At 43.1% G+C, this 22,166-nt stretch overlaps 1 protein-coding gene and 1 long non-coding RNA gene across 7 annotated transcripts in view; one reads left to right on the top strand and one right to left on the bottom strand.

The window, feature by feature from the left end:
* NRP1 (neuropilin 1) overlaps positions 1-20,250 on the top strand; it is a 147,134-nt gene extending 126,884 nt beyond the window's left edge. For 4 of the 6 annotated variants that reach the window (XM_086334588.1, XM_086334587.1, XM_086334589.1 and 1 more), the window contains 6 exons: positions 2,043-2,102; positions 8,147-8,284; positions 11,698-11,972; positions 12,450-12,546; positions 14,839-14,889; positions 17,409-20,250. In XM_086334588.1, the coding sequence (XP_086190714.1) occupies positions 2,043-2,102; positions 8,147-8,284; positions 11,698-11,972; positions 12,450-12,546; positions 14,839-14,889; positions 17,409-17,698 (911 nt within the window). In that variant the 3' untranslated portion in view covers positions 17,699-20,250. The remainder of the gene's footprint in view (positions 1-2,042; positions 2,103-8,146; positions 8,285-11,697; positions 11,973-12,449; positions 12,547-14,838; positions 14,890-17,408) is intronic. The other 2 variants (XM_086334590.1, XM_086334592.1) reach the window with 1 other exon arrangement.
* LOC147361111 (uncharacterized) lies at positions 4,379-6,734 on the bottom strand. The gene is made up of 2 exons (XR_015139758.1): positions 6,597-6,734; positions 4,379-4,461 (listed from the first exon to the last, which is right to left on the bottom strand). It is a non-coding gene; the product is annotated as an uncharacterized LOC147361111 (long non-coding RNA).
* Positions 20,251-22,166: the final 1,916 nt, after the last annotated feature.

Here is a 22,166-nt window from a genome sequence, read left to right as displayed (position 1 = left end):
TGTAGCCAAATGCTCATTACCTCTAAACAACACTGCATTCCAGGTGAACTGCACCAAACACATGGAAATAAAGAGAGATTTTGCTCTCCTTTGCTTGCTTGCCAAGGTGAAAATTCACCCTTGAAGTTCCTCATTTGCAAATGCCTTTGAAGTCATTAGATAATACAATTGGCTTCAAAGGCACCAGGAGGCCAGATTTCACATTGGATCTGTGTCTACCCGGCAGCAGAATTTGGCTCCCAACCTCTCACAAAATTGACAGTGCGTATCGGTTTTAAAAAGTGAGTTTTCACCTTGAGTCTTTCTCCTGTAAGACCACTGGGAACGGAATGCTAATGCATTCTGGCCTCCCTCCAGTTCTGCCATTACAGATTCACCTTCTTAACCCATAATATATATAATTCCCTTTCCTAGTGCCTGCCTCGTTGAGGGCACATGCATGTGTGACCACTCATCCAGCGTATTTACTGAGCAAGCAGGGGTAACACGACTTGGTGCCGCAGTGGATGAGCTCAGAAATCTTCAGGCCACTCCAGGAGCTCAGTTTTATGGCTCTCTGATTCATGAGCTGGGTGATTTCTGACCCGTGGGAGCTGTAGGTTAGGACCAGGGCTCAGCCAGAATAGGAATGATCATAGTCTCTTTATTGAACGATAGCATTGAAGGTGTACAGTCGCACCTCATAACCACCTGCAAACGTTCCAGGATCAGCATGAGCCCACCCATGTCCTTACCCTGAGCCTGCCCAGGACTTTATCTCTTGGGAAAGCAAATAGATGATCCCCAACCATTATCTGCAAGGCAGATGCACATAAGGGGAAATGGCTTTCTCAAGTACCTACGTAGTAAACAATAAGCCAGTTTTTCAAGAGGCATTCAAGTGATGCTTGTGGTTTGGGCAAGTTGAGGAACAGGGCTTTAAAACAGAAATCTCAGGCTTCCCTGGTTGTCCAGTGGTTAGGACTCTGCCATTCTTCCACCGCAGAGGGTGTGGGTTCCATCCCTGGTTGGTGAAGATCCTGTAAGCTGCCTGCTGCTGCTGTCGCTAAGTCACGTCAGTGGTGTCCGACTCTTTGCGACCCTATGGACTGTAGCCCACCAGACTCCACTGTCCATGGGGATTCTCCAGGCAAGAATACTGGAGTGGGCAGCCATACCCTCCTCCAGGGGATCTTCCCAACCCAGGGATTGAACCCGAGTCTCTTGCCTGCATCTCCTGCATCGGCAAGTGGGTTCTTTACCACTAGCACCACCTGGGAAGCAAAATAAATAAATAAAAGAGAAGTCTCAGGATAAAGGGCAGAAAACGGCTGAGCTAAGATACTTAAGCTGGGATGGTAGATCTAAGTTTCCACGATGTCCTTGGACCAAGTATTCCAAGTCAACCCAGACTGATGAAAGTTCACAGTGTTCAGGGTGTTGTTTGTGCAGTCTTCCAGCTCCTCGGGACTGTGAAGAAATGTGTCCCCCCTCTTCCACTTTCCCTGCAGCTTGTCCAAGCTACATACTGGGCGGAATATTTGTCCTTGGGAAAAATAAACAACCACAGCAGCAAAAGAAAGGAGGAATTACAGCTATCCACTTTAAACCTTCAGTTTTTAAAATAGATGGCGGGGACCAGCCTTGCAACACCCTCCCCTCCAAAAGGCACACATCTGAAAGCTTGGGAAACTATTTGAACTTGGAGGTCTAGGTCAAGTTTAATACTCAAGTCACTAAGAACCTTGGGAGGCCTTTGCTTTACATTGTTGCCATTGTGAGCATCGTAGATTAGTCTGGGCGTCAAGGAATGCCCTTGGAAGGAAGTCTGGAATTATCCATACTATCTAGATGCTTTATGAATAAATGGGTGAAAAATAGTGGTTTCTTTGAACTTGGTGTGGTGGTGAGCAAAATTTGAGACAGTTACTCTAGCTGGAATTAAAAGAAGAGTTATTTAAGGAAACGGCTAGCCTTTAACAGACGTATGTAAGAGCGTTTTCTGCTGTGTATTACTTATTCTGCTTTTTCTCATTTCGTATGTTACTCTTTCTGTGTTTCAGGTGGTACCACTGTGCTCACCACAGAGAAGCCAACCGTGATAGACAGCACTATACAATCAGGTATCAAATACCAAAGAGAAAATTGATTCACATATGTGTGTCTTCTTCCCCAAAATAGCGCATCGCTACGCTTCTCGGTTTCCATTTCCCATCAAGTCGTAGCAGAGATGCCACCAGCATCTGGTCCCCAAGCAGGAGCCATAAACACTGCTTCCCTTTCATCCACATGTATATGCAGCAGGGAGCGAGATTTCCTCCCCCATCAGTCATTGCCAAATGGTGACAATCCCCACTCTCAATGGAAGGAACCAGGGAACATACTTTGTTTAAACGCAGCACATCTAGGACACGGACTGTGTTTGCAAACTCGGGAGAAGGAAATCTCCCAGGCAGCAGCCTGACTATTTATTTTCATCGCCGCTCTGCAGATCGGAGACAGGCGAAGTTTGTCAGTTTTGCCAGCCACGGAGTTGGCAGTTTTACAGCCACGTTTCCAGTGGGTGCACCACTAGATGGTGTGCAGGGAACCAGGGCTGGAGAGGTGAGCCCTGAGGCGGACTGCCTCTACATCCTTTTTTATTAACACGTGATTGACCAGGGGGGTTTTGCAAAAACTTAGTCGGGTGATTATTATGTAGGTGAATATTGAAACGTCTCCAGTTGATAACATTCAGGTAACAGAAGACGTGGGCTTCCCCAGTGGCTCAACAGTAGAGAATCTGCCTGCAATGCAGAAGATGCGGGTTTGATCCGTGGGTTAGGAAGATCCCTTGGAGAAGAAAATGGCAACCCACTCCAGTTTTTTGCCTGGAGAATCCCATGGACAGGGGAGCCTGGTGGGCTATAGTCCAGGGGATCAAAAAGAGTCGGACACAATTGAGCAATGAACTACAACAAAAGACATATTAATATGTCTCTGGTCAGTAAGTTGTTCATAAGGTCCTTTGATGACTTTCAGAGCTTTGCTGTTGATCAGGGCCCAGCCACAGGGAAATGGTGGCGTCCCCCTCACTCTCTGTATTTCGATAGTATTTTTAAAAAATCTTCCCCACAGACACACATGAGGGGAAACAGTGCGTATAAGCAATCAGAGGTTTTACATACTTTAAAAGTTAACCATTAGAGAGAGGTGAACAGGTCAGCACACCAGCTTCTCCCATTTCCTCTATTGAAGCCTGCTCAGCCTTGGCCTCCACGGTCACTTATTAACCGGGCATGTGGTGTACATCAATGTTTCCTCAACAGCAGACCCTCCTCAGCCAGCAGAAAATCAGAAAGGGACTGTTCTAATTAGCATGCTTCCTCAAAGGGTGCTGTCACTCTTGACCTGATTAAACTGCAAAACAAACCTCCCTTCAGTTGAACTTAACCCCAGTTTTCCCCATGGTTGGCTCTGGGTGACAGACTCCCTGCTACCACTGAGCTCATTGTTGTTGAGTCGCTAAGTCATGTCTGACTCTTTTTGACCCCATGGACTGTAACCCACCAGGCCCCTTTGATCATGGAATTTCCCAGGCAAGAATACTGGGTTGCCATTTCCTTCTCCAGGGGATCTTCCAAACCCAGGGATCAAACCCAAGTCTCCTGCAGTGGCAGGAGGGTCCTTTACCACTGAGCCATTGGGGAAGCCCACCACTCAGCTAAGACACCCCCAAACACCGAAGATGAAACTGAAGAACAGTGTTCAGCTAAATCTTCACAGTGCAGGAGTCCCCTCATACCTCTTCAGGTTATAAATATGGCCTTGGGGGATTGGCTAGCTGCCTTTTGCTCACTTCCCATTTTCCCTGATAAGAAATTTCTTCCTTTTTCCCACTCAGCCCCGTCTGGGTGGTTTTCTGTGGGGTAACTTCCTGTAAGCTCTTTATGACTGTCACAGGGAATGGGCTGAGGTGAACAAGTGAAGTTCTAATAATGTAACAAACATTTTAACTGTTGCTCTAGTTTTTCCTCTTGCCAGAGAGTTAATTACAACCACTAGGAAGCTGCCAGCAACAGATCTCATCTCTCTGCTTGCCTGTCAAAAGAGCTAGGGGTCATCAAAACACAACAACCCAAAATGAGATGACTCCCCCTCCATGTTGGAGGCCTGTGTTATCAAAGCAGGAATGGCTTTGTGAACTTTTAATTTACGGCTCAAAGCCCTTGGCATGATGGCTTCAGAGAGGAGCTCCAGAGCAAACAGTCGTCTCACAGCGTCTACTGTGATCAGAGGGTGAATATACAAATCATGAACCAGTAAGAAGTCAACAGGCCAAGAAGATGGTGGACTAGTGTCCCAAAGAACCATGTTACCTGAGTTAGAACTAAGACTTCATTCATACTAAAAAGGGAGAGGGTACAGCTGATTGTTGCGAACTTCTTGGTCCTGGAATCCTTTCTTCTTGCAGCTGTCCATGTAGATCCGGTCATAATGTTCCTATAAACCCCCAGGAAGACAATTCATTATTTTCTGTTCTGCAACTTCTTGTCTGTGCATGAACAGAAAGGTGTTGTACCTTTAAAGGTCAGAGCCTTGAGAATGGGCTCTCCTGTATATTTCAGGCTGTAGGCAACATTCTTTTACAAAAGGTGCAGAGCCAGCATGGCTACACTCAGGCAACAGAGCACAGAGTTAGAGCTAAAGTAATATATCCAATATGGAGTCGGGCTTGTTCTCTGTTACAGAACCACAGACCTTACTGATAGGGATGGTCTAGTCTACAGTCAGCCCAGAGTCCTTTACAAGTCGCCTTGGTTTCCTGTTTTTCCATTGTCTGAGTCATGGATCTTGTTCTCTTCATTTGTATATAGTGAACTGTCTGTGTTTCTTTGAGGAGTTCTGTTCATTGTCACCTCCTGGGTAAGCTAATGCTTAGAACCTGAGCATGCGTGGAGTCAGAAAGCAGGTCTTACTCTGAGGTTTCCCCTGCTCGTCGTCAGACCCATCTAGTGATACCTGGATCCCCACTGTCCTACAGGCACCTTGACAAATAGCAGCATATCAGACCTTAAACTTTCATCATCATCTGATTTTGCTGAAGCCACTAGAGATTCAAGCAGTCTGAAGATTTCATGCTGAAGATTCTTCTTAATGTAATATGTTCAGTGGGCATATCATTTGCATATGCTATCTGGGTTGTCATCAGATGCATAAAAGCCTGTTAATGCTCTGCCAGCCCTGCATTTTAAATCCATCTTCCCCTTGGCAGAAGGCTCTTACCCTCCAAGGATCCCCAAACATTCTCTAAATCAGTTCAGAGTATGTTCATGACCCATGGTTACATGGACCCAGGCACCTCCGCTTATTTCCAGCCTATGAGTAAGCGAGCTCACATACCCAATAGAAGTTCTGAAGACCAGATTTGAAAATTAAATCCTTGTGCATATATGGTGCTAATGATGTAACTCTGGGCAAGCTAGGTCCCCCAGGCACAGCTGGTGCTGGCTCACAGCGGCTATAAATTTGTTTTAAGTTCAGAATATTGTTTCCTGCTATTTTTAAGAGTCAAGAAGGGATTTAGCCAGATTATTCCCAATGAATTTAATGCGAATTGTGCAGCCATGGGGCCTGGGTAATATTTTGAAGATTGAAAGGTCAAATGGACATTGTCCTGTATACTAATTTCATTTGTCCATTTGCTTTTTTCTCTTTCTCTGCCCTTTTCTCCTCTGCTTCTGTCCTTCTCTCTTTCTCTTTCCATTTCTAGAAATGTCTGTGTGTATTTTTGTGAGTTTAATAGCCTTTCTAGCCAGACTTGAATCTTCAACATTGAGCTGTTCTGTCTCCATGCCCATGCCCCACAAAAGGTACTGATTAAAAAAAAAAAATTCTAATCTAACAAGATTGCCATAAATTATATATGATTGAGCCAAACAGATAAGAGTAGTAAAATATGAAAAGTTTGAGTAGTCACTGTGTAAAATTCATAGATTGGAAAGAACAGTGAAAGATAAAGGTTGACTTCCATTCACTGGAACAGGAGATGTCAAAATTAGTCTTTCAGGCAAAGTCGCCCTTTGTCTTGGCCACAAAAATACCCAAGTTCATTTATTTTATGACACTGCCATAATAGTAATAGCCAAATTATGGATGGTGTGGTTTCCTGTAAATTATACAATAAATTTAAAGTATTAACAAGGCAAATATTACCAGAAATGTGTATGCTGTAATGACTGACTGCCCTCCTCTCTGTGTAGGTCTTATAAATGACATTTAAGGAGAAAACCTAAAACCACACACATATTAATATTTTTCAGTATTAACAGTTTCTAACACAAGATTACACAACAGCACATTCCAGGGCCGTGGGTGTTGACATCCAAGGTTATTCAACTACTCCTTCATTGTTCGGCTGACTACATCTGCAAAATTCAGTCATGCTGTACAGAAGAGCGGATTTGGGAGAGGGTTTCTCATGCTTTAAGAAGCCCTGTTTCATGGTTATGATGAACTAGGCATAAAATATGTATCTCCTGTGACACTACCGCTGTGAAATATAGCCCTTTGCATAAACTGAAAGTGCTCGTGTTATACACATACAAGTTATCACATGACTTACTAGGCTTTCTTACCCCAGCTGGCCTTGGTGAATCCTTTGGCAGGTCACACTGTCATTGGAAGGGAGAATCCGTCTTGCTCAGTTTTGAGGATGCGTATGGCGCCTTCCTTCCAAAATTTCACATTAGCATTTGAAAGGAGTTCCTTGGAAGCTAAAAATGCAAAGTAACTCATTCTTATCTATTCAGTAAATCTTTCCCTTACCGCGCCTCCTGCCTGCCATTGTTGAAGTGGGGGAGGGGCAGTGGAGCCCAGACTCAGAAGAATGCAAGATATTTGTGTTAAACACTTAGACAAAGTTACAGGAAAGACCACAATGAGCTAGGCTCTCAGCCTGACCCTAATACAGCGTAGAATATCATACTTCCCTTTTGCTACAGAGAGATTGGTTTAGACTTATTTTTTAGATCAGCGGGCAAGCTGCCGGGGCACCTTCCTTCTCATCTCAATGCTGCCATCTTGTGGACGCCTGAACTCAATGAGACGCAATGACCCTCATTAGAGAAAACAGCCCCTATTGTGTGCTTAATTTTATATTCAGGAGAGGAGTGGGACTGGCAGAAGGAAAAGAATTTTATCTTTAGGATTATTTTTATTGTTAGCTCCAGTTTAACAAAAATAATTCCAAATATCAAGGGCTTCATTTTCCCCATCCTTAAAAAGTTAACCAAATTCCCCCAGCAAAAAGGTTGAGTAAAAACTAAGGCTATACAAGTTAGAAAAAAAAACACCCATAGTCAAATAGCACTTTGTAGCACACACAAAACAAATCATTCTTGAGAATCCCTTCACGCTTTCTTTTTAGAACCCAAAGGAAGCATTTTGAACATTAAAAAAATATACAAGTGGGTACCTATTCAAATATGCTTTGGCTTTGCTTGACCTTATATTGCGGATTTATGTGGGGCAAACAATTTATATGCAAATCTGAAAATTCACTAAAGAAGCAAAGATTTCCCACTTAAAATTAATTGACCTGATATAAAGCACAGAAGTTAAAAAAAAAAATCTTATGAAATGCTTCAGAGATGTGCCAGTAAAAACCTGGAGCATAAGCTGGTGTGTTGAGAATACAGATAACCTCCAGGGTGAGATATTCAGGCAACTCACGTTTCTAGACTTTGGAGGTTCATGGGTCAGTCTCTAATTAAGATTCTTTTCATTGGTGGATATCAATTTATATGACTATCCTCAAGAGCGGAGTATCTTTTATATTAAATGTTGTGGAAATAAAATGCTACAGATGTAATAATACATGCTTTGGAAAGTAACCTTCCTGGAAATTTTATGTACCAAGTTGACAGGCAGTCCATAATCTTTTTTTGAGCTGGATCCAAAAAAAAAAAAAAGTTACTAAATGTGATGTTGTAAGCATGTGCATCTCTCCATGCATCTTTTGCGTTCCTTGGCAATCCTGGGTGTTGTGGCTTTCCTAGGATTTTCAGATAGATACTAACTTATATAAATCGTGTTTTCCATGAAGGAATTAAGGACCTCTCTGACCTAAATGATCAAATGTGTGTTTCTCTACTTGTCTCTGTTTCTTCCTTTCCACCCACTGAAGAGTTTCCAACATATGGTTTTAACTGTGAGTTTGGCTGGGGTTCTCACAAGACATTCTGTCACTGGGAACATGACAATCACGTGCAGCTCAAATGGAGTGTGTTGACCAGCAAGACGGGACCGATTCAGGATCACACAGGTAATGGAGGGTTCACTGTGGCCTCATTTCTTTAGATTTGAGAGGGTGTTACTGAGGAGGGTTGCTGGGGTCTGTGAGTTTAGAAAATACTACAGTCATTCACTTGTGCTTTTATTTTCTGGAATTAAAAAGATGCCCTTCCTAGTAGAGATTCTCTTAGGCCACTTACTGGAGAATGCAAAATAAACTTAGCAACAGATTGACCCCTGTGAAAAGTAATAAACTGGGCAGATCAGTGTGTGTGAATTAGGACCTGTTTTCTACTCTTTCTGAAGGTTTTTCATGGGACATGTCAAACATAGACAAAAGGAGAAAAGAAATGGTAAAATGAACCCTCTTTGTACATAACCCAACTTCAACACTCATCAGGTCCTAGGAATCTCATTTTACCTCTAGCATCCTGACTCTGAGTGATTTGGAAGCAAGTCTAGACATAGATAGTGTCATTTCATTTATTGCCTAATGCCTACTCTCTTGACCCTTGGAGTGGAAGTGCATTGGGGTCAGGGGTTGAAATCTTGTTCTTTTGAGGAAGATAGTAATCTAGCTCATTCTCTCTGAGCAAGTAGAAACCTCGCCACACCCCAGTTTACAGCCCACCCCACGTCCTGTCTTACTTACCTTCTAAGATTAATTAGGGTTAGGGTGCACAGGGAGCTGTCAGCCCCTCTAGGAACTCTTACCCATTGCCATCCTCTTTTCCTCCTAGTCATTACTCAGCTTGAGAGATGGACTAAAAAACCATCATTGTCCTGTAAAAAAAACACACATGCATATACTCAAACACACACACACAGAAAACACCCAACCCACAACCTTCCAGCCCATTCAGTGATACCGACAACACTGCTTGTTCAAGTCATGGTTCCCAGAAAGACCCCAGAGGGGCATTTGCTGAGCTGAGACATCTCATTAAGCCAAGGTCCCCCTTGATGAGTGGGCCAGGGGGCTGATGGATGGCCAAAGGCTCCTTCATGCTTTTCCCACTTGGTTGTTCACTCTGCCCCCAGTGAATACAACCATTAAGTAGGTTGAATAGGCCTCTTTCCATCACGGCTACCTCCTTTCCTAATAAGACTGACAAGGAAATTGGATAAAATTGAACTCCTTCAATTCTGAGACACTTTCAATTGAATCTTAAGACAAGCAGTTTTAGAAAACTTAAAATACTTTGACTGTAAATGGCACTGTACGTAGAAATGGCACCAAATTAACCAAATGCAATTAGCTGAAATGAAGGCAGTAATGGTGGAAAAATTGATGCAAAGTGAAGCAAAAAGGCTCAGTAGGATCTGACATTCAAAGGAGGTTAAAAGCTACGTTAGCCAGAGACAAAAGCTAAAAGGCTTACAGAAGTACAGTGCTAATTGAGAAAACGGAGAGAGAGTTCCTGACCTAGAATTGTGATAAAACCCCGAAAGGAAAAATATCAGCGCTTTATGTGTTGGAGTGTCAGAAAAGGCAGGCGTGTCTTAGATGAACGGCTGAGAAGTGCGATTCCTTCAGAAGCATTTTTCTCTTTTGTCCTCCCGGGAGCCCTCCAGATCCACCCAGACCAGAAAGAGCCCCCGCAGCACTAAACTTGCAATCATTTGCTGAACTAGCTGGGTGAGCCTGGCATCTGAAAGGCAGGGACTTGTTAACATGAAAAAGTCTGGATGAAAAGAGCCCCACACACAAGACACAAGCACACAGCCCTCCACAGCTCATGTGCGGTGCTTTGCAAATCAGACGTGGAGGCTTCTGAAAATGAACAGTGTCTAGGTACAATAGTCTGTGGCCTGATTTTGAATTTATCAAAGGGATCTCGATTGGTTTTCTGCATTTGACCTCTAACAATGGAGCGGTGTCACTTCTTACAGAGGATTCCCCAAACCCGTGGCAGATGCTGGGAGGGGCGCGGGAGATGTAGGTATAAAGGAGGGAGTCCGAGCCTGGGGGCATTCACAGTCTGGTTCTGGGTGAGAAACAGCTCACCCATGCCGTGGGATGAAAGTGTCCAGTGGCAGGGGGAGTGGGGGTGGCAGAAGACAGCACAGAAGGGAGCCAAGATGCAGGCCTGGCTCAGGGACCAGCTCAGCTAAGCATCCTCAACCTCATTCTTCTCTACACGATGGGGGCAAGGCGGCAGAGGCAAGGTGAGGGAAGGTCTTACCGGCCTGTCTTGGTGGGCTGAGAGAGGTGGCACCATCACACAGACAGGTGACCATCATTAGGTAAATCAGTGGGAGAAAACAGACCCCAGGAGTGACCGAGTCTACACGGTCCAGGAGAGACGGAGATCACACACATTCTGCCAGGGCTGTGGCTTCTATTTCCCACCCTCCTTTCATTATCCCACCCAACAGTTTTATTAAGAGTGCTGAGGAGCCTCTCAGACAAGCAGCCAGGTGAGGGAGGAAGATGGTGGTCGAGGACACATCCACTCTACCTGGATGCTGCTAACGCAGAACGCACCCACACACGCAGTGCAAGAGCATCTCCCAAACATGCCAGCCCCTGGGGCAGCACACAGAACACCCCATTGCCCACGGAAGCTTGCCATCAGATCCACGCTTTCATCAGGTGCGGCGTTCGAGTAGCATTTCTATTTGCAGAGCAAACAGTGAAACATGAGTTGTGTGTTTAGACCAGGTGGTAGCGGGAGGCAGTGCTCCCACCGGGGGTCATTAACAGCAGAGCCGGGAGTTAGTCCTCCAAGCTCAGCAAGCATCTCCGTTGCCGAAATGGCACATTCTAATAAGCCTCAGAAGAGCAGCCTCTCCTCTCCTGGAACCAGAAGCCCACATCAAACAAGAGCGGGACTCACAGTTGAATTTCAAGCTCTCAGGTGTATTTAAGGAACTTATTAATATAAGCCATTAAAATAAACTAGGGGAAAAGAATTGGAATTTGAAGTGGGGGTGGGGGGAATTGCCAGATTATATGGACAGACAGCAGCTTCATTGTTAGGCACTTACAGTAACCAAAGCAACATCCACCAGAAGTCTTCCTGCTCCAATGGTAAATAAATAAGAATACATCTAAATATTTACATTTACTCTGTGTTCACACACGTGCTGCTCGAGTGTTAGAACTGCATGGAAATAGGTCTTCCAGCGCATCCGATCTGCTTGCAATGGTGTAGAGACCAACGCAAGTCATAGCCCATGTCCATGTGACCGTGCATTCTAGATAAGTGGTATCCGACTATTGAGATTTACAGTCTCCATCACAAACGTCCTTTCATGGATGCCAAGAGCCTTTCAACGCCAGTGAGGTTACCTACTGTTACCCACTTCACCACCACCACTACTGCACAAGTGGGTTCTGGTGGTCTGGCCAGGAGAGAAGGTTTGAGAGCAGAACTTGATGGAAAAGAGACAGAGGTGCATCCGTCTGGCCATTCCCCCTAACACAGCTTTTTGTCACAGCAGGAGATGGCAACTTCATCTACTCCCAGGCTGATGAAAACCAAAAGGGCAAAGTCGCTCGCCTGGTGAGCCCCGTGGTTTATTCCCAGAACGCTGCCCACTGCATGACCTTCTGGTACCACATGTCTGGTTCGCACGTGGGCACGCTGAGGGTCAAGCTGCGCTACCAGAAGCCAGAGGAGTACGACCAGCTGGTCTGGATGGCCATCGGACACCAAGGGGACCACTGGAAAGAAGGGCGTGTCCTGCTCCACAAATCTCTGAAGCTTTACCAGGTGAGCCCCCTTCCCCAGGTCGGGGCAGGCAGCTGGGATGCTGTTTGAAAGCTATGCAAATGAGATGCGGGAATCATTCCAAAAATTATTTCAGATTTGTCCTCAACCTGATACCGATGCACTGATGATCATCTAGGTAGCGTTATTTCATAGTCTCCTAGTTTACAGGCAGAGGACTGATTGCTAAAAAAGAAGGGAAAATGCTACTCTGTGATTATTTGGGGCTGTCACAATCAACATTCCTTTTATTTGCTGCTCTTTCCAGTTTTAAATTCTGTGTCACACAAAGAGAATGTCCGAGGAGAAGTTTTATACCATCCCCAAGCAGTTAATACGGATTGAAGAGCAAATCGCGTGCTCATTCGAAATCTCATGAATTTCATTTACGTGCTGTGACTTGAGCTGCACAAGCATGTGTAAACATTGCTATTTGGGACCAAACATTTAAATACTGTGAAAATGATCTCATTTTGTTAGGTGATTTTTGAGGGTGAAATCGGAAAAGGCAACCTTGGCGGGATTGCGGTGGACGATATTAGCATCAATAACCACATCCCTCAAGAGGACTGCGCAAGTAAGTATGGGTTGCTGTAGAAACCAAGGCGGCGCTTGCTCAGGGCATGAGTCTTTCCACTTTATGGTCTTTGTCATGCTCACTTAGACCTAGAATTTTAACGTGGGCTATAAGCCAGGTCAGTCTACCTTCAGCTACCGCATCATCTAACCTGGTTCACTTAGAATGTCTGGTTAGTATCCAGAGAAGTACATCAATAACGTGCAACCAAAAATCATAGCAAAGAAGAAACTCACGATTTCCAGGCCGTGCCTAAACACTGTGATGAAAATTGGAAAACTCAGACATCTGGGTAATTCCAGGTATCTCAATGTGTAAACGAAATAGGAAGCCTTTGAAATTTTTCATCACAGTGGATTTAATGAAGATTACATTGTGAATGAATCATAGATAACATCATTCTTTGATTTATTATAAAAATAAGTAGAGGATTCTGACTCAGAACAGTTTGAAATGCCTCAAAAGAATAAATGAAATTTAGAGATTTTGCCTAGCATTTCAGAGTTTATGGATTTTTCTTGGCCTGGTATATATGAAAAAAAGTCTTGACATAGAAAACCAATTCATACTCCCAGTTCTTGATATATAATTATAAATAGCATCACTAATGGCAATGTAATAGCACAGTAATTAGTCTTAAGCTCCATTTGCTACACTTAAACTTTTGTTATATATTATGATATAATAGGATGTTAATTATAACAAAATGGAATAAGCCTATTGGGCAAATTTAAGACAAAGGAGGCCTGTTGGCTATAATGGGTTTTTGGTCATTTCAGCAATTTACAAAGCTTTTATTATACAATATATTGGATATATGTAGTCCCTAAAGTGGCAATAATTTGATAGGGTCGATTGAAGAAATTAGAATGACCAGTGAATAAAGGTCTGCTTCATATTATGTAAGGAAATCTATTTAATGCCACAGTACCTAGCAGACCTTCATAGAAAAAATGATAAGGCTTAATATGTAAGTTACAACTACTTTACAAACTCCCCGGCATCCAGGTCTACACAGTTGTTAATATGTCTATTTCATATAGTTACATTACTTTCATCCCTTTTCCAAGATGGGAAGGCTGATGGTGATGTTTTTGGAATGGGAGAGCAAACTCCACCAGCTGAAACAAAGAAGTACATTCAGTTTGGTTCAACAGGTTTTCTCTGATCACCTTCTAAGGGCAAAGCAGCATCCTAGTGCTCCAGTGAACACAGAGGCTAAAGCAAGTCCCTGAGCCTTTTCTGTTCACGTGACTGGGCTGCGTAGCTGTGGTTACTGCTGGGCGTTAAGCTCAGAAAGTCACAGCTAAAGCACAATTAAAACTTCATGTTCTCCTGTCTAAAATGGATAACCAACAAGGACCTGCTGTGTAGCACAGGGAACTCTGCTCACTGTTATGTGGCAGCCTGGATGGGAGTGGAGCTTGGGGGAGAATGAATACATGTATATGTATGGCTGAGTCCCTTTGCTGTTCACCTGAAACCTTCACAATGTTGTTCATTGGCCATACTCCAATAGAAAATAAAAAGTTTAAAAAAATAGTAAAAAAAAAAAAACCCAACAACTGTGTTGCTGTGACAGTAAGAAGTTGTCTAAGAGAATTCTACAATTATTCGTCACATATGTTTCTTTGAAAATTTAGCCCTGGATGCTAGGAGATTATCAGCTCTTTATTAATTATTCATGCATTAATACCACAAATATTTATTGAGTCATGGAGTGTGTTCTGGACACTGTTCTAAATGCTGGGGACATAGGAATGAACCAGGTCCCTATCCTCTACCAGAATCATAAAGGACGCCAGGACTCCACTCCCCCTGGAGACTTTTTTTTTAATAAGACACAGGATGCAGTCTCTGGCCTTAACGAGCTGACATACTATATGGGAAACCAACTAACACTTAGGAAGCCGTTATCTACAAAAGCACAGGATGGCAGCCATATGTGCAACCCCACTTCTGTTTTCTATTTTTACCAGACTTCCCCACACTCCAAATGCCAGAGCCACTTCCCCAAACTCCCCCCGCCTCCACTCCCCTCCGGTCTCCTAAGACAACACACTCTGCTGCAGCAGGGCTTCCTGGATTTAGAGCTGACTCCAATTCCCTAATCATTCAGCACTGCCTCTCCATAGCTCTCCAGTTACCTGGTGGGGTCGGATTGTGCTAAGACCTTTGAGGAAAAACCCAGCAGAGCCACTGGCGATTAGTGTGTGAGGGTTGATGTAGTTTGTGTGTATTATGTTTGGTTGAGAGTTCAAATATCTCTTTCAATTTTCTTTGACTTGTCAGAACCAGCAGACCTGGATAAAAAGAACCCAGAAAGTAAAATCGATGAAACAGGTAAGTATGTCTTGCTGACTTATTTTTAAAACAGTTTACATGGCTTTTATTATATTTATGGAGAAACTCTGAAACTCTGGCACACCAGGGTACTAAGTGAAAGTCACTCAGTCGTGTCCGACTCTTTGCCACCCCATGGAGTATACAGTCCATGGAATTCTCCAAGCCAGAATACTGGAGTGGGTAGTCTTTCCCTTCTCCAGGGGATCTTCCCAACCCAGGGATTGAACCCAGGTCTCCTGCATTGCAGGTGGATTCTTTACCAGCTGAGCTACAAGGGAAACCCAGAGTACCAAAGCAGTTCACACAGCATAAACACCCACCCATGTCAGTGATGCTGTGCCTGGGCTATTGTGAGAGTGAGTGCCCGATACAGACTTGGGAGAGGCAGTGACCGGTTCAGAGCGTGTCGGGGGTAACCCCAGGGGACATATGCTAGCCTGGCCCTTCCCTACCGAGCTGGAAGAAGAACTCAGAGGACAACGACATGAAATACCCTTGTTTAATAACTATGGAAACAGGAAGCGAGTGAAGATTGTTTCTTACCCAAGGACCTACAGTACTTTTCATACAGTAATTTGAAACCAACCCAAATTCTTGTGCCTGACTGAGAACCAGATACAATCTTTAAAGGGCTGGAGCCCAGTGTCTGTTTGGACCACCTGTTCCCAGCCTCCACTACTGAAACCCTCGTTTTGCTATAATGATCACAACGTTGATGACAGTGATGATGCCGATGATGCTGATGAGGGTTTACTGAGGAGCTAGTATGTTCCAGTCACTTTCTATAAGTTCTCTTGTTTAATTCTCACAGCTGTGCTCTGAGTATATTTATCCCCATTTCACAGATGAGGAGCCTGAAACTCAGCAGTGACTTGGCCTTAAGTGAGATAGGTAATAACTTCCCAGGTGGCGCTAGTGGTAAAGAATCTGCCTGCAATGCTGGAGACCCAGGTTCAATCCCTGGGTTGGTAGGATGCCCTGGAGAAGGAAATGGCAACCCACTCCAGTATTCTTGCCTGAAGAATTCCATGGACAGAGGAGCCTGGTGGGCTACAAGTTCATGGGGTCACAAAGACTAGGACACAACTGAGCGACTTTCACTTTGCTTCACTTAAGACAGGTAATTAGGTGGTAGCCTCAGACTTCAAACTGATTAATTCAAAAGTGTGTTTTCATTGAACACCGCTTTGTGATCCAGTGCAAGGCATTTGGTTGGAGTGAGGTCCTGCCTGATGTTGTATTTCCAGAAGTCTCCGCGCCTCCTGCCAACAGTGGCAGGTGTTGGACACTTGCCCCAGCATCACTCAAGCTGCTGTTAGCAGATCTGTACCCTGTCCATCAGCATCAGCACCAGCTGCCATCAGAAATGTGGACATATTAATACCACAGATTTGGTATTAGTAGAGATTTGGTAGAGATAAATAGAGATGGCGCCATATTCGCAGTTGATCATCTCAACACGAGGCTCATTTAGCTTAGTTACGTGGTCCACACTGAGATGGAAACTTTATTAGAGATTGTTTCAAAACAGTGTCGCATCAAGGGAGAGAATATTAATATGTCCTTGTGGCTTCTTTCCCCCTGTAGGGACTTGCATCGCATATTTTTAGTTTCCTTTGATTGGAATCCTTGTTGATCAGAACACCATTAAGTAAACACCAGGCCTGTTGCACATTAACATTCTAGTCTCATTTCTAGTATCAGGTAATGAGGCTCAGAGCTCCCATGTTAACAATTTCTCATGTTCCACTCTAAAGAAAACATTTCCCCAATGCCTGCGTGCAGAGCTGTGTGACCATCTCCAGTGAAACAACCAGGGCAGCAAAGATGCTGATTATTAAATGTGTTCTGTTCAATACAACACAGACCTGGCTTCTCGATTGGAGCCATAAGCCATTTAAAATATCAGCAGCAGGCATGCCCTCATTCTGTCGGAAAGCTCTCTCCTGATTGAGTGAAACCATGGTCGATTTGGGGGGAAACTTGAAGATCTGACTTGTGGTAGGACCACCACTCAGAAGGGCAGCTTGGGCCATCTTCTCGTGCAGGATTTGGGGATCAAACAGATGCATCAGGAATGGTTAAATCCCCTGCTAGACCAATGTGGGAAGGAGCATTTGCAAAGCTTATACATCTCGTATCTGCCCAAGGACAATAAACACAGATTACAGTCTCATGGAGGGCGGGCTGCATAAAATCTGAATTAGATTAGAACCCAGCCCTCACGGCTTGCCCAGAAACAGTGGTTTCCATGTGCTAAGCTTTCTGTCGAAATCACAGCACCAAAGCCCCAATACCTTCCCTCCCACACGTTGATTCCCAACAACTCTCAAACATAAACACTGGTGTTTCTTGGCAATGGAGGAGCCAAACCCCACCACGGAAATCCCCCAGGGGCTGTCTTGGGAAGGACAGCCCAGAACCAGATGTGTGCTTAACTTCTTGTCCATTTTGCTGTCTACTGTCATCTGGTGTGTTAGCAGTACTCACGGAGCCAATTTTGTTTTTCTCCCCAGGGAGCACACCAGGCTACCAAGGCACGGGAGAAGGCGATGAGAACATCTCCAGGAAGCCGGGCAACGTGCTGAAGACCCTGGACCCCATCCTCATCACCATCATCGCCATGAGTGCCCTGGGCGTCCTCCTGGGCGCCGTCTGCGGGGTCGTGCTGTACTGTGCCTGTTGGCACAACGGGATGTCAGAGAGAAACTTATCTGCCCTGGAGAACTATAACTTTGAACTCGTGGATGGCGTGAAGTTGAAAAAAGACAAACTGAATCCACAGAGTACTTACTCGGAGGCATGAAAGCAGACAAGAGGTGAGCAGGCAAGCAGGAGAGTGGAGCGGAGGACAGAGCTTGAGCTGGGGACCGGCTGATCTTTCACTGTTCAGGCTGGGAAGCGCGTTGATGACGCCAAGCCAGGTTTTTCTCAGGAGCTTCAATGAGTTTGGCCGACAGACACGGACAACTTAGCTGTGTTAACAATCGGAATCCTGTACAGTCAAGATTCTTTCTGTTGGTTTCGTTGAAATAATCATATGCTGGTGTTGAGACCAAGTATGATTGACTTAATCATTCGAAGGACTCCCCTTTCCCCTTCTCTCTTCTCTTCCTCTTCTGGATTCTTTTCGGAAACTGTGCAAAATCCAAAATGCTGGCACCAAGTGTATTTAGCGGGGCCCCTTTGACGGACACACTATCTGCAGCCCCAGTGCCCAGAATATATTCGAATAACCGCCTTTCAGTGGACTCCTGAAGCTGGCCTTGTGTGTAATCGCCCGCGTCGTGGATAGGCAAAGAAGGAGTAGGGTGTTTTCTGTTAAAGTATACCGTAGCCTCAGTACCAGTCTAGTGTGTCAGCTCTGTTTACGAAGCAATACCGTCAGATTTCCTCGATGTTTTCCAGTGTTGTACTCAACCTTGTGCTGTGAACTCCATACAGAAAACTGTGCCATCATAAACACTGCTGGCAACTGGGTGTGATGCGGACAACCGCAACGAAGAATCCTTGGCACTGGCTAGTCTATGTCCTCTCAAGTGCCTTTTTGTTTGTACTGGTTCTCATTGTGTTACATTCACCTGCCCTGTTTTTCGCTGGTGAAAGCCCTCTTCTTGAATCAAACCCTGGGGGCCTGCTGACGAAGAAGAAAGTATATTTTAGTGTGAGATGTCAGCCTCCAGGAAGGCAAGGGCTCCGAAGATTTGGCAACGTGGCTTAATCGTTCCGCTTTTTCCGTAGTTCAATTTCATGTCTCTTGACCCTTTTGTATAAAGCTGCAATATTCTCTCTTACTGTTCTTTCATATGGAATGTATTTTCAAATGTAAACTCTTTCTCTGCTATCCCTCTGTCTTTTTTCTCTCTTAGGATTTAAGCATTTGCCATTCTTCAGAAAAGAAACTTGCAGCTTTAACCTGCTGGGAATGGCAAACAATTTTACTAGACTTTATGTTGGAAAAATAAATAAATAAGGGAAATTCCTAACTTTGCCCTCCAAAGTATAACTTTGGTTTCCTTGTTAACTGGTTAAAGTGACAGTATCTTTTTTCCTAAAGCCATTTGCTATCTATACCAATCAAAATGATCTTCAATAGAAATGTTTGCTTTCAATAGAAATAGTGGTTAAGTTGAGGGAAGAAATAATTGGCTTTCAAGTGAGACTCAAAGGGATGAAATCCCCTCAAAATCCAAAAATCAGAGATTTTTACATCCAAATACATGAAAATGACCCATGAGAACCTTCTTGTTTTGGTATTGAGTCAAGCAAGGGAAGTGGAAGAAGGAATGGTTAATTTAAGAAAGCGACCATAAATTCTGGTGCCTGGGGATGGAGTATTTTAAGATAAGAGAGGGGAAGAAAAGGAGTAAAGTCAAAACAAATGTTCTTAAAACTCCATTCAGCAAAAACCCTGAGAAAACAAGAGACTTAGTGAAAGCTTCTAGAAACTTCCAGCGGCTCACAGTGAGAAAGCCTGCCTTAGAGCTGGCAAGACCTAAGCCACAGAGACATAAATGTCTTATGAGGCAGCATGTGAATTAGCCCAAAGATTAGCTTTGGTTGTTTTCCATGCGTTTGTGCCCTGCCATGTAGGACAGAAGAACTTCCTCCCTCCTGCACTGCTGTAGGTCTCCCTCAAGTACATTTGTGGGGGTCACATTTGCATCATGGAGCTGAAAGTCCATTCATCCTGGTTTAATTGAAATGAGAATGCCTTTTGTTTCCAGGAAAGTATTGATCACTATGAAAGAAGAATAGATTCTAACCCCCAGGGGCATCCATTCAGCCGTTATAATCATACCCAGATGAAAGCATTAAGACTTGATTTTTTTTTTAGGCAACAGACTTAAAGTTGTCCTCAGCCAAGGAAAAATGATACTGCAACTTTAAATTTTAAAGTATCTTGCACTGATAAATATATTTAAAAATTATATGTTTATAAAGTTATTAATTTGTAAAGGCAGTGTTACAAAATGTTCAGTTTATATTGTTTTAGATTGTTTCATAATTTTAAAAGGTGTAAAATAACATATTTTTTTCTTTATTGAGATCTATAAATCTTTCTGTAGTAAAATGTTTTCATTTTACTGGTATATTATTGCTTCATGTTTTGTACCATCATAAAATTTTGTGCAAATTTTTTTTACAGAAATTTTTATTTTCTATGACAATATGACACTTGTAAATTGTTGTTTCAAAATGAACAGTGAAGCCTTAACTTTAAACGACATTTGTATTCTCAGACACTGAGTTGCATAAAACAACCACATAGAACTGAACTGTAACTTAAATTCCAAACTATGACTACTACATTCCAAAGAAACAGTTGAATTAAACATTTTCATAAAATATCCTAAACCTGATGGCTTTTATTATATTAGCTTTGTTATTGTTAAAGAAATTGGTATTATTCCAGCATCAAATAACTTTCACGATTTTTTTAAGTTCTTTTTTTAAAATAATATCCTAATAAGGAGAGAAGATTAAGAAAACATTTCCTGAAAGTAGAACATCAACCCAAATTGGACACTTGTCAAGATAAGGCATAAAGAATTTGGCCTTATAAATGGAAATTTTTCAACTCCAAATCATGTGTCAAATGTTTCTATATTCCATTTAGTAAAGTTTTTTGTTTTTAATGAAATTCCCATATGTCTGTTGGTAAGTTTTGTTCTTATAGAAAATAGATAATAAACCGGATAGTGTTTATGCATGCAGCTGTGCTAAATTTCATTAGAGGGCAAAGCTAAGCATGGCATTGCAGCTGGCTACTTGGTAATTCTTAGAAAATTTTGAGTCCATCTGGGACCAAACTAACAGTAGTATAGTAATAATAATAATTACAATAACAAAGATGAGAAGGGTGGAATCAAAGCATGCTCTATAGGATAGAGTACCATTCATGAACCAACAGTTCTTGCCTTACCTTCCTCTGATTATAGGAACATTTAATTCTGAAGCATAGGAAATCTATGCTATTCAGAAGGTGGACTGCTCTGCACAGCTCTTCCCAGTGAATCAATATTCCTACTTTTCTCTGGACACTGATGTCTTTGGCATCTTCCAAGTTTTAACTAACAAGAGAACATGTGCCCTACTCAGTGGAGTTTGAGGTTTCTCTGCTTAAAGAAAGGGTTTCCCTGATGGCTCATCAGGTAAAGAATCTGTCTGCAATGCAGGAAAACACAAGAGATGTGGGTTCAGTTCCTGGATTGGGAAGATCCCCAGAGGAGGAAAATGGCAACCAACTCTAGTATTCTTGCCTGAAAAACCCCATGGATAGAGGAGGCAGAGCTGGGTATTCACTTTACTGAATTTAAATTCTATTTATGTTCATGGATGTACCCAGAAAACATGATGACTTATGATGAATCTACCAGAATTAATCCAGAGATACTTTCCGAATTAAGGGCCATAGATTCATGGGTTCTGTTTCCTTGTTTGAGAAACCTTAAACATAAATGCTTTCAACCCATTTCTTATCCCTAGTTAGCTGCTAAGCTAGGCTTTTCTTCCTGGGTTTAAGGAGCTAAATCACGGTATAATTCTTCACAAAGTCAAGAACAAAATATGTCATAAAGATTGAAACATTTAACTTAAAACATGAAAATTATTTATCATCCCATCTCCTGTCTTCCGTGGTAACATATTAATCACCACTTAGGCTGGATTGTACTTTATCTTTTTGCAAATCAGAAGGATTTTGTAATACTCCATGATGTTCCTGCTTCCCAGTGATAATCAGCTGTCATGTTGCAATGAAAAGCAGTTCTGCCAGAAATTTCCCTGAACTCTATCATGAGGGAATCTTAAGCAGCTTTTCAGCTCACAGGTTGAGAAGCCAGAGGGAAGGAACCTCGAACTAAGTAGAACACAGCACCAAGAAGCAAATGAGACCAGTGTGATCTCTGGCATTATTTTTTTAATATTCCAAAGAAACATTGCAAAGTTATACAAATAAGAGCATTATATTATCACACACACGTCACTTCTTAATAGCACTAAAGATCCCATGAACCAGTTATATCATTTCAGGAGAGAAGGAATAAACTCTGTGGGAAACTTCTATGGTAATGATGCTATACTTCTTTATATTGAGAACATTCTACTTTCACAGCAGCTCTGGGAGCTAAGCTTTGTCATTATTCCTCTTTATAAATGAGGAATCCAAAGTTTAGGCAAGTTGAAGGGTGAATCCAGGATGGATCTGGTCTCATCTCCCCCTCCATTCCTCCTATCACACCATAACCCTGCCTGCATGAGCATGAGAAGCC

The sequence above is a fragment of the Bos grunniens genome, chromosome 13 (assembly GCF_055505025.1).
Source record: "Bos grunniens cultivar Pamir isolate PY7600 chromosome 13, Bosgru_T2T1.0, whole genome shotgun sequence".
NCBI classification, from domain to species: Eukaryota; Metazoa; Chordata; class Mammalia; order Artiodactyla; family Bovidae; genus Bos; species Bos grunniens.
Note: the sequence above shows the minus strand (reverse complement) of the source record. Positions and strands in the feature narration are given on the sequence as shown.